General features: G+C 45.1%; 1 protein-coding gene across 1 annotated transcript in view; it reads right to left on the bottom strand.

Moving 5' to 3' along the window:
* LOC306939028 (uncharacterized protein) overlaps positions 1-12,634 on the bottom strand; it is a 38,214-nt gene extending 25,580 nt beyond the window's left edge. The window contains exons 1-5 of the mRNA XM_079523470.1: positions 12,535-12,634; positions 11,972-12,130; positions 11,393-11,582; positions 6,567-6,743; positions 2,287-2,408 (exon numbers count right to left, since the gene is read on the bottom strand). Of these exons, the coding sequence (XP_079379596.1) occupies positions 6,662-6,743; positions 11,393-11,582; positions 11,972-12,020 (321 nt within the window). The 5' untranslated portion in view covers positions 12,021-12,130; positions 12,535-12,634 and the 3' untranslated portion in view covers positions 2,287-2,408; positions 6,567-6,661. The remainder of the gene's footprint in view (positions 1-2,286; positions 2,409-6,566; positions 6,744-11,392; positions 11,583-11,971; positions 12,131-12,534) is intronic.
* Positions 12,635-13,053: the final 419 nt, after the last annotated feature.

Below are 13,053 nucleotides of genomic sequence, written 5' to 3'. Positions count from 1 at the left end.
GCGAGATGTGAGGCAGAGACAACCGCATATTCACAGCTAAGATCATCTTTTTTGGAGGGGGGGGGGGGGGGGGGGGGGGGTCAGTGGTTCCCAAACGTTTTAGCCCGTGGCCCATAAGAAACATTGGACGTTCGCCCGGGACCCGAATGAGTGAAAATAGCCGATCTACAAGCTCACAACGTGGCGCGAAGCGACGCGTTGTAAGCTTGTAGATCGGCGATTTTCACTAATTTCAGTAATTTATGGAATTTATCCGATTTTTCTTTTATTTATTTGTGAAATTACTGAAAAATAATAATTGAATTTGGAAATAATTCCTGGACATCTTCAGCTTTTTTTTCATGTATTTTGAAAACGTTTCGTAAATTAACTAATAGGCCTGATTCAAAACAAAATGTAGGAAACCAAATAAAGAAACAAAGGGTGTCCGTGACCCACAAATGGGCCCCAAACCCACAGTTTGGGAAACAAGTGTTCTGGACTTAGTGTGCACGGGGGACAGAGAAAGACTGCAAAGTACCCACGCTCCCTCCCTCCCTCCCTCGCTCCCTCCCTCCCTCCCTTCATCCTGGATGTTGTGACACCAGTTGACCTTATTGAGCCGCCCGTCGAATAAAGAGTCCCTGATTAGAATATCTTCCCTTTAACCTTTAGCGGAGTGACGTATCTCTGGAATGTGGAGACCCATACGGAAAATATATATATACACACACACGCTTATATACGTGTATGGTTATACAATACACACGCAATATCTATTTAGTGTGTGTGTGTGTGTGTGTGTGTGTGTGTGTGTGTGTGTGTGTGTGTGTGTGTGTGTGTGTGTGTGTGTGTGTGTGTGTGTGTGTGTGTGTGTGTGTGTGCATATATATGTATACATGTATGTGTGTGTGCGTATATATATATATATATATATATATATATATTAGTGATGGGAGATTAATCGGCAAACACATCGGTATCGGCCAATTTTTGTTGTTTTTAGATTAATCGGCATCGGTTCGATTAATCAATCAGACCGATGAATTAATCGGTCTGTCTTTACAGATAAACACGGCCAAAGTAACAGCTTGAACAGAACTACAAGCTCACAATATTATTTAATATTATTTAATATATATTAAATATAAAGTTATTTAAGTTAAATCTGACTTGCCTAAGCCTGCAGGGCAGATACCCTGTTACATGTATTTTTCAGAATGGACAAAATTATTATAATTTTTCAATACAGAATGACATCATATCGACATCGGTAATATCGGTTATCAGCCATAACAGCAATTAATTATATCGGCAATGTCTCATCGGCATATCCCTAACACACACACGCACACACACACACACACACACACACACACACACACACACACACACACACACACACACACACACACACACACACACACACACACACACACACACACACACACACAGTACACTTCTTATATATGGGAGACAATACACTTTGAAAGGACTAGGCTAAGATATATTTAGTTCTACGGAATTAAGATGAAAATGTGTCTTTCCTTATATGCGTTTTCAGAAAAATGTCGGTGTGCTCAGAAACGTACAAAATATTGTGTTACGTTATCTCATGAAACTTTATCTCTTGGCTGCCTTGCTCCGATGAGGACACGTCTTTAAAAGTGATATTCCTTTCTTGGTTGTGTGTACTTGAGAGAGTGCAGGTGTAAAGACTTCAGGGGGTTATACTTTATAAAAAGCTGACAGTGTAGAAATGCTGTATGCTGCCCTGAGCTCATACTTGTATCATAGCATTTTCTCACCTACGATGTGTGTGTGCGTGTGTGTGTGTGTGTGTGTGTGTGTGTGTGTGTGTGTGTGTGTGTGTGTGTGTGTGTGTGTGTGTGTGTGTGTGTGTGGTCCCGGGGCCGCAACAAAAGGACACACTCAATGTTATTGAAGGTTAATTTTAGATGCAGCTGCATGATGAGAGACATGACTGGCAATTCTCTCTCTCTCTCTTTCTAGCCCTCTTTCTCCCTCTCTTCTCTCACTCTCTCCTCCCGTCTCACTCTTCCTTCTCTCTCTCTTTCAACCCCTCTCCCCACTATCTCTCTCTGTCTCTTGCTGACAGTCTTTGATTCCATCAGACAACTTAATGAAAAGCAACACAGAGGTAAAACATTGTCGGTTCCACAGCCGGGCTGCACCTGCAAGCGTGTGTGTGTGTGTGTGTGTGTGTGTGTGTGTGTGTGTGTGTGTGTGTGTGTGTGTGTGTGTGTGTGTGTGTGTGTGTGTGTGTGACTGCATGTGCGTGCATACCTGCCAGTGTCTCTTGTCTCTCACTCTCTCCTGCCCTCGGGTGAGCCAGCCCGCCAACATGATGCCGATGACAGTGCCGAAGTGATGAGAAGCATGTCCTTCGCTCCAGGGTGAGGTTTGGTCTATAGTCACAAAAGAGATACTTAATGAATATAAACTATTATTTCCCACAGTCACACATAGTCAGACCTGATGGGAAAAAAAGCATTTGTCAGTCTAGGGAGTTGAAGAAGTACGGGGGCCGGAAATGCAGTGGTGTAAAAAGTATACTCACATTCTCTACTTAAAATAAAAGTATCAATATTCAATACTGCAAAGTACGGAATTCAAAATGTACTTCAGTAAAAGTACAAAAGTATTGGTATAAGTAAAATGTACTTAAAGTACCAAAAGTAAAAGTAAGACTCATTATGGAGAACGTCTCATTTCAAGTTTTCAAATGTATACAAAATCTTTTGAAAATAGCAGATCTACAAGCTCACAATGTGTCGCACCGCGCCACATTGTGAGCTTGTAGATCGGCTATTTTCAAATGGCCGAAATTGCGGAGGTGGTAGATGTATGTTTTGTAATAATAATCAAAATCTACAAAGTAACTATAGTAACTAAAGCTTTCAAATAAGCTACTGAGATGTAGAGATAGAAGTGAAACTACTGGAAATCGGAAGTACTCCAGTAAAGTAAACAAAATACCTCAAAATTACACTTAAGTAAATGTACTTTACACCAATGCTGAAATGGGTTGTGCGTCTCAAACGTCCGTGATATGGATTTATTTCAGCTTGGTTGTGAAGTAACTACAAAAAAAGGACATCTGTTCAACTTAACCAACTTAATGGATCCAAGTCCAAAGTGGGTTTGCCAATACGGATATCGTGAGACTTTGAGCTTTCCTACCATAAAACTAATGAGCCACCACCCACCCTCTGCAGAGAAAAAGAAAGGTGCTTAACAGCAGATATAGTTGGCTGTTCAGCTAATAAACACTAGGAAATAATTTTAAAAAATAAACACTTTGTGCCTGAAGGGCTTCATTAGGTTCTTTGAAGTATACCATTTTCCCTCACAAAACAAATCCCCAGATGAAAGAGGCATGAGTACAAGTACAACGAACAGAGACATTTTTTTTTCTCCCCCGTAGCTTTTATGGCCACGATCATTTTTTTCTCTCCTAATGACCACCAGTGGTTTTTATTTTGTCAGCTGCGTGTGCTCAGTATCACAAAGCACTTGAGTATGCAAATAAAAATTATCTTTATGGTTATTGTTTTGGGATTATTGTTATGAGTCAATCCGCTGTTGCCCTAACACGGTGACCTGCAACATCAGTCATGGTTAAACCTAGTGCCTCCGCGGCTCGTGACCCGGACAGGAATGGTCAATAGCTTATGAGTATCGAGTGTGACGACATGGCCCGTTGCCAATATATCCTCCTCACACTCCAGCCTGACATAGTTTCCCCTTGCTTTTTTCTGCTGTGAAGTAACACAGCAGAAATGGCATGTGCAATGTGGTTAACCACTTAAACCCCATTTAAAAAAGCAACAAAAAAGTAACAGATCGAACAGTACAAGCACACACAAAATACGATTTTTACATAACATTTTTGAAAATTCTCTCTCATGCACAAAATAGGGTCACGAGGTTGAAAGGGGTGGGGGGCGAAATTGGGTGTGCGTGCGTGCGTGCACGCCTACGTGTGTGCGACGTGCGTGTGTGCCTCAGCTTGGTCAGGTGCAAATGTATGTGTGCATATCGCTGACTCTGACTGTCAGAGTATTTGTATAGTCACTTTTGGGACTATGTTTCTGTGTACTGCGTACTATAACTGCATATCCGTGTGCTAGTACTGAGTGTGCATTTGTGTGTTTGTGTGTTTGTGTGTTTGTGTGTGCGTGCGTGCGTGCGTGCGTGCGTGCGTGCGTGCGTGCGTGCGTGCGTGCGTGCGTGCGCACGTGCGTGTCCGCGTGCGTGTCGAGAAAAAGCGAGCCGTGTGATCCTTTACGTATGAGGGCCGACCGAAGACACGCAGCCCCGGAGAGAGCTGCCCCGGTCAGCCAGCCGTGCTGAGTGAGACCCCGTGGAAATGTTTAGCTTAAAGGAGGTGAAACAGAGTGTGAGGGGGGTGGGCTGCATGGGGGGTGAGGGGGTAAGGCCAAGGGATAGTATGGGACTGCTGTGGGGGGGGGGGGGGAGACAGAGAGATAGAAAGACAGAGAGACAGAGAGAGATGAAGGGTAGAGGTTCAAGAAGGGAGGCACTGAGGAGGGGGGGGGGGGGGGGGGGCGTGGGGTATCACACAGACAGCAGGACGGGGTCACATATAGAGGAGTTGACGTAGAGAAGGGAGAGAGACTTAACGGATGAAAGAGAGTCCAACGAGGGGGGGGGGGGGAGGAAGGTGGAAGAAGGAAAAATAAAGAGCGCATGCAGAGGAGAAAATGGAGGAGAGGAGAAGAGAGGGAGGAAGAGGAGGAGACATTAAGGAGGAGAGAGGAGGAGGTATAGGGTCTTGTCAGTCAGTCGTCTCTCTCGCTGACACCTGAACCTCGGCTGACCGGGTCGTGACTGCCTCCCCGGCACAGGAGAGACCATGGGGGACGGGTGACCCGTGACCTCTCGACCCCCCTCATCACCACCGCTTATACCCCTACCCCTGCCCCGCCTGTTCACACACCTCCCACAAGCACCCCCGCCTCCTCGCCCACCTCCCACAACCCCCCCCCCCACACACACACACACACACCCACCCCCCCGCCCTGCCTCCTCACCCACATCCCCGCCCGAATTTCTTCTCCCCCAACACTTCCCTAGCCGTCCGTGTGCCAGCAATATAGTCCTCTGCAGCTGCCTGGCGTGTCCGCACACACACCAGGAGGAAGCAGCCATTTTGAAGGCTTCCTCGTCCTATAACGGTTGGGGCAACAGTTTCCAGACCAAATGCTAAATACGATGGTTTCATTTCACGTGTTGTTTTTTCCGATATTTCATCTTGGATATGCCCTTGTTTGTCTACCCATCCTCTTGAGGAAATTATCCAATTTATTGCTTTAGCCTAAAACATGTTTTACCACTATTATTCACTATGGTTCATGGGTTCGACTTCGATCGCGGGCACCGCCAACTCAGCGTATGAGTAGCACGGCATGATATCGTGCGGTACGTACTGGGAGCTGATGGTAGGTGTTGCGCTCCACATCAGCATTCCATCTCCCAGAGGTCTAGCACATTGAAACGGGGAGAGACTCCCGCACCCTGCATGGCTGATACAGACAATAAGCCTCTCTTATTTACCGGTACTTACTTACTTACTTACTTACTTACGGCATATTGGGATTATAGAACTTGTCCACTAAAGAAAGAAAATGTGGATCTTAATCAAGGACTTTGGAGAATGGACAACTTGAGCCTCATCTATACTTTATTACTATACAGTGGTAAATAATAGCCGATCACAACACATGGTGACACCAGCGTCCAGCGGTGTATAAATAGGCCATGGCTATTTCGGGGTATTGTCACCTGCCATGTCCAAAATAGGGACACCGGCTTGACTGTGGTTAAACAACTCAGAGGGCGAAATGGCAGTGGTTTGGCTCCAGAATGAGTTCAGGGTTGGCCAGAACACAACATTGTTCTATAGTCATCAATGAGACAGAGTGAGGCAGCAAATAGCTAAGGGGGGTAAATGGTTGCATTTAATTGTGCCGGCAATGTGCTTGCTTGCACAATTCATCACCTATAGGTCAGAGGTTTTCAACCCTTTTCTTATCAAGTGCCATTATTTATTTGGCATTTGAGCCACGGATCACTATTTAATGACATTTTGCCTCCCAGACCCAAAACTGAAGAATATTTTGTTGTCGGCTAATCATTTGTTCACAATTCCATGCTGTATTGAAACGTTGATCAAAATAAAAAATATTTTACATTCTGTAATTGTGTAGACTTCCTGTAAATTAAGTAATGCAGATGTTTAACAATAATGTAACTATTGAGTTAAAGATATATAAGGGTCCATTTGGTTACCAACTCTCCATCATTTAGCTGAGGACCACCTGGAACCCCCCCAAGGACCACTGGTGGTCTCCGGACCACTGGTTGAAAACCACTGACCTTCGTCTAAAAGCAGTAATATTACAACCTGCTATCAACAGTGTCAACAAAGTGCTTAACCGAAGACTAACGTTCAAGTGTCTTAGGAATAATGCTGGACAGAACAGCTCTTGTTGTAAACTAGGTAAATGTTTTATTTAATGTGCAGGAGTCCGGTTGCTTACTTGCTTATGGTTGTCCATCGAATCCGATGATGACGTCCACTTCTATCGGTGAGTTGTTTGGTGCTTGAAAAGCCCCCATCCTGGACCCACAAATCCTATTGCAGGTACTGTAGGACATGGATATGTGGTGATAGTGGCAACAGCAACCGTAGGCGTCTTCCTTTTGTTTCTCCTCTCCTGTGTCAGGTATAGAACAGGACACAGTATAGTTAGTTACGTTGAATTGTGAGGAGGAAAACATAAATATAATTCTCAAAGAAGTTATTCTAGACCATTAAGACCAGGGCGGATTATGCGTTGTTATACTTCTTTAAAACCAGGAAAGCATCCGTTTCATTTTGGATGTTGCTATACAGTAGCAAAAGGAATGTTTTCATTTTTATTTTATTCTGAAAATTTAGAAGGTGGATTTAGAAGGTGTTTTCTAAATGTCTAAATGGGCAAGACACTTAGGCTATAAGTGTCTAATAACAACTTGCATATGTGTATATTTGTGGTCCTTTGAGGGTGAGATTTTTATAACCACTTTTAACCTGGCATGTATATTTAGGCCATGTCATTTTACGTGGCAATTTTTATCAGGAATAAAATCTAATCTAAACATTTCTAAACTAGAAAAAGTGCCCTTCTGGGCACAGGTCTCCACCAGGAGGATAGGACTGTGTGAGATGTTTGGCAAAATGTTTAGGAGTAATATAAACATGTTTGCCTTTGATGGCAATTGGATGATTTGAGGCATTTTGTTCCAAAAATGTGATTTGCAAAAATCAACCTGTTGGTGGCGCTATAACAGGCCAATGTGAAAAGGGTGGGATATATTCCTCAGCCCAGTAAGAAAATGTGTGAAAGATTTCACGTAAATTGCATGCTGCGTTCATGATTTGAGGCTTTTGTTCAAAACGGGGCAATCTTGCAAACTGTGAAAGCCAATTATAGCCAATTAGGATGGAATATGAAATATCGGACAGATCCGACTTGAGCACATGACCATAGAGATACTGTGTAACGATTTGTGAGATTTTTGGACAGAATCTGGAGGAGTAATATCAAAAAATGTGTTTTACAAAAGTCGGCCTCCTGGTGGCGCTATAAAAGGCAGATGCGGAAAATGCAGGTCAAAGGTTTGTCCTTGGCCTCTAGGGAGTGTGCATGCAACGTTTCACGCAGATCGGTGCAGTTTTAGGTAAAACATGTGAAAAGCTGCCTCATGGTGGCGCTATAACAGGCCGTTCTGGAAAATGCGGGGCAGAGGTTCATCGTTGGCATCCAGGGAGTGTGTGTGCAAAGTTTGGCATCGACCGGGTTAACTGTGCCGGAGATTAGCTGTACACAGACGGACGGAAGGACGGACGGACGGACGGACGGACGGACACACGGACGGAGTGCAAAACATACTCTCTACCCATGCCTTCGGCCTGGTGGAGACAAAAATGACAAAATTCAAAAATAGCAGATCTACAAGCTCACAATGTTCCATGGTGTGAGGCATTACGAGCTGGTATAGAATAGAGCATCCGCTATACATTTTCACTATTAATCGTACAAGGACACACATAGGGCTTCAGCACACACACACACACACACCCCACCCCCCAGAGAGTCGGAGCTAATCCCAGGTTTACATTGTTGGGACAACAGGGCTAATCCTGCTAACAGGGTGTTTATCTAGGCGCTGCGGCCGTCGAATTAGCAACACACACATTATTGACCCAGACACAGAGACAAAGAGAGAGACAGAGACACTTAGAGAGAGGTCCAAAAGGACAGCAGAATGGAAAAACAAGGGTGTGGGGGGGGGGGGGGGTGTGGGGGGTATAAAAATAAAAAACGAAACGAAAAGGGCAGGATGAGAAGAGACTCGAGAGGGACAGAGGTATAGAAGCAGAGAGAGAGGAAGAGGAAGGTATATGAGGAAGGGGGGGAGAAGGTCCACGCTGTCAGGTATGCAGATGCGAGCGTGATGGCATCAATGCATGAGTGGACACAGGAAGTCCCCCAGGACCGCCCAGATCCACAGGCAGGCACACACGCGCACACACACACACACACACACCAATGTGAACATAATCCTACATTAAGAAGAGCACACACGCGAACATGAACGGCACACTCTTGTCAAGAGAATCGGGGAAAGATGGACTCTAAAGTCTAAACCTCAAAGAATAGTTGGCAAGCACAGTATGGACAGACCAATATGAGATTAATATTAGTATTATTAGTTTTAGAAAGTTATTACTGAATGGATGATTTAAAATCATTTAAAATAACGTCCCCACACAGTGACCCCTGCGTGTCAATGCGTATGTAATCTGTCACCATTCCATGGAATCTGTGCCCGCACGCACGCACATTTTGTGCCAGCACGCACATTTTCCTTGGTATACTTTCACACACACTTCATGCCCACAATATAGGGCGCGCACGTGCGCGCAAGTACGCACGCACGCACGCACGCACAAATAACCTACACACATACTGCACACATTCCGCATCTCACATTCACTCTAAATTCAGTGGCTAGCTGCCACTTCAGTATCGGCCCTCAATGTCTTAGTGCTGGCCGTCAGAATATTGCGCTGGCTGGCGTTAACTTCCTTCCTGTTGGGACGGGAAGAGCGAGGGGGATGGGGAGGGGTAGTCGAAGAGGAAGGGGGGAGTGAAGACTATCGGCGGCGGCTATAGCTTTTAGCATGCACGTCAGGGCCAGAGGGGGCTGGGTGGGGCTGGGTGGGGGCACTCCCCGCGAGCCAAATGCCAGTCTATATAGATCGCGGAAAGGGGGACGAGGGGTGTGGGGGGAGGGCTAAAGATCACATCATCGTCCGCCAGGACACAGGGTGACACTAGCCGGACAGCGGATGCAGAGGAGGAGGAGAAGGGTGGAGGAGGGAGGGGGTGGTGGTGGCGCTAGGTGGTGGTGGGTAGTGGCGGGACCGAATGATCGCTGCCAGGACGAGCCATTATAGACAGCTGCTGTCATTATAGGCTGCGACACACATACACGCACACGCACAGTCGCGCACACCCGGGACTGTGACGACGAGGTTATAGACAAGCGCTGTCATTATGCCGGTCCCCACGGAGATCAAACGATAACGAGTGAGGAGAGGGTGGTGAGGGGGTTGAGGAGGAGCGAGGGGAGGTGTGGGGGGGGGGGGGTTGAAGGTGTGGCGAGACCAGGGTGACCGGCATCCAGCCCGCCGGCAGGTGAGAGGCGAGCATGCATGGGTTTTTGGAGAAGTTGGTTTCCAAAACTTAAGCCATTTTATGCAATTGGAGAAACTATAGCTGTGAGCTTGTAGATCGGCTAGTTATGATCATTTTGAAACTTCCAAGAAGATTTGCCCAATGGTTAACACTTTGGTCACACGTAATAGGCGAGCGCAATCATTCATGCAAAGTTGCAAACACGCACACGCACACACACACACCCACCCACCCACCCACAAAGTAGCCCACAGACATAAAGTATGACCCCCCCCCCCCCCCTTAAAGGCAGAGTATCACGCTGGCATGTACTTTGTCTCAGTTTAATCATGACAAAGTTGTGATAATATTCGCAAATGCAACTATAAGACCGAAACACAATACGGTATATTTCCTGTCCTTCACAGCACCTTTTCATGTCAAGGACCCCCAACTTGACAGTGACACTCATTATCCCACGGACCCCCATTTGAAAAGATATTCCAGGCACCCCCACAAGAGAAGATTTTTATGGCTCAACCCATTTAATTTCAAGGACCCCCAGTTTGACATGTATTAGTCTATGCGCCCCCATTTAAATGGCATTTCTAATTCTATCTCTGGGTATCCCAATTTATAACTGTGTACAAATGGAACCAAATGGACCCGTACACTCTCAAGAGTTACAGACCGATAAGGGTCCATTTGGTTCCAAACTATCATTTAGCTGGGGACCCCGTGGAACTCCCTAAATGACCCATGGGGGTCCCCAGACCCCACTTTGGGAACCAATGCGTCACAGGACCTGGGTCAGACATTTGTGGCTCTCTGGAAAAAAGAATACATACATATAAGATTGAACTCCTTGGTCTGGGTTAAATGGTTAGTATGTCATTATACTTGAACAGTCATTTAGAACGTGGGAAATATTAATTGAATGTCAACACAGCATACACATTATTTACCCTGAGTTATGTGGGCAATTGTGGTGCACATCTGTGAAAGTCACTCACAATGATTAATCATAGTATTGGTGTTTTGGCTTTTCTGCCTTTATTGATAGATACCAAGTGAAGATTGACAGGAAAGAGGGAGAGAGAGACAGGGGGAGACATGCAGCAACGGTCGTCATGAACGGGACTCGGACACGCGACACGCTGTCAGGCCAGAGCCTATATGTGGCATGCGCCTGGACCACTAGGCCAGCGGGCGCCCACTATTAGTATTCTTATTATTATTAGGGGCGACTGTGGCTCAAGAGGTAGAGCAGGTCGTCCAATTATCCATGTGTCGGCGGTTCGAATCCCGGCTCCTCCTGTCTACATTTGCGGCTTCCGCCGCAATCGGTGTATGAATGTGTGTGTGAATGGGTGAATGTAATGCACAATCTATGTAAAGCGCCTTGGATAAAGGCGCTATATAAATGCACCATTTACCATTTAGTAATAGTAGTAGCAGCATCAATAGTATTTGTAGTAGTACCATTTAAAAAAAGGCTTCAGTGAAACATTCCTAATACAATTATTTTAGGCATACATTTGTTATTGTAGCGCAAACCTGACATGTAGATTTGTATCTTTTGAGATAGAAAAATAAAGCATCCTACAATACCATCTACAATACCATCTATGGCCACTGACCCAGACAATGTCATCTCCACATCCTCTTCATCTGCATCTTCTCCTGGCTCTGGGAGATATTCCTCATCCTCCATGTCAATGGATTCCTCCTCCTCCTCCTCCTCCAACTCCATTACGTTCTCTGGCTCGTCCAAGATAATTTCACACTGCACACCAATGGAGATCATCTCGGGAGAACTGGTTTGACAACCTACAATTACAGTCAAATTAGCAGCTATTGTTATTGAGCCACGGCAGAGTTGTTCGATTAGGTTGTATTGTAAGACTTACACACAATGACAAAGTATTACATGATATTTAACTGGAGAATATTAAATAGTGCAATTGAAAAAATCACCCCTGTGTGAAGTGAGGGGCGCTCTTATCATCATATTATCATCTCATTATGGCCAAAAACAATTTGCATCATGTCATCATGACGTAAAATAGACACAATGTATATTTGATCAGACACCATGATAAAATTGTCCATTCATTGTCAATGGGAATTTAATGTTTGTGGACAACTGGACACACACCAAAAGCTGGACATAGGAGAGGCTAGCAGCACCCCTCAAAAAATATGTTTTGTTCACTCACAGGTGCTCTTATGTGGAGCTGGTATCCATGACCACTGTGTGCCATGCATGGTGACAATCCTGCATCTGGAGCCAGATGTGGTGTTGGCTCAATGACATCAGTGTGAGATACAGATGTAGGGCCCTCTATCCTCTCTGTGACAGTAGTAGGTGCCAGCAACTATATTCAAAAGCACATAACATACAAACATTATCAATATTAAATATGCAAAGGTTATGTAATTATATTGATGACAATTCCACGTAGAAAATAATACACTTTAGTGCTGATACAATATAGAGGATAAGGTTAGGGGGATCTTGTGAACATGACTAGAGTCAAAAGGCGACCTGAGGTAGCTGATTTGTATAGAAATAACGGGTACATTTTCATTTGCGCGCGCCATTAGAAGACAAAAGAAACCAAATAGTTCTCAATTAAAGCATCTAGTGAGAAGTGGGAAATAGTAAACCACCTCCCTCCACCCAGAAACGTCGGGAGTATATACTATAGTATATAGCATGTTGAATGTTATGAAAACAATACAAATGCATCGATAATACGTAAACACTCAATCTGTTTACTTTAGCTCCATCATGGCACACGCTCGCGACTGTGAAGGTTGATGACGTTGGGTAACTGTGGCTGATGGAGCACGAGAAACGGCAACATTGACTGTGGGAACAACAGCATCCTCCTTCAGTCTCAGCTGTTTTCTTAGTCCAGCTTTCCACTGGCCATAGCCATCATAATCACTGGGAATAAAGTGGGCCCAACATATCGTCGAGACGCACGGGGTCCCCTTGATCCAGTCCGTTCTTTTGATCCGAGCAAAGCGGTCCCACTTGCGTCTTGCGAGCAATCTTCTTGTTTTTTGGCCTAAAGTGCAAAGTAAAGTTACGCCATCACAGTTGGACAACTTGGAGTTGCTGGCTGCTGCACCCCAGCACCCGCCAATAACGCAACACCTAGGCATCTTGTTAGGTTTTTAAAAATATTTTTGGTCAAATATAAATAAAATAATACCACTAAACAACTACTAACTACACAACAACTCTCTCTCTCCCTCGCTGAGCGACGTGCAATGCTAGCCAGTATTGCCA

Source organism: Electrona antarctica, assembly GCF_951216825.1.
Source record: "Electrona antarctica genome assembly, chromosome: 15".
Taxonomy (NCBI): Eukaryota; Metazoa; Chordata; class Actinopteri; order Myctophiformes; family Myctophidae; genus Electrona; species Electrona antarctica.
The sequence above is the reverse complement of the archived record's forward strand: the minus strand, read 5'-3'. Positions and strand labels throughout refer to the sequence as shown.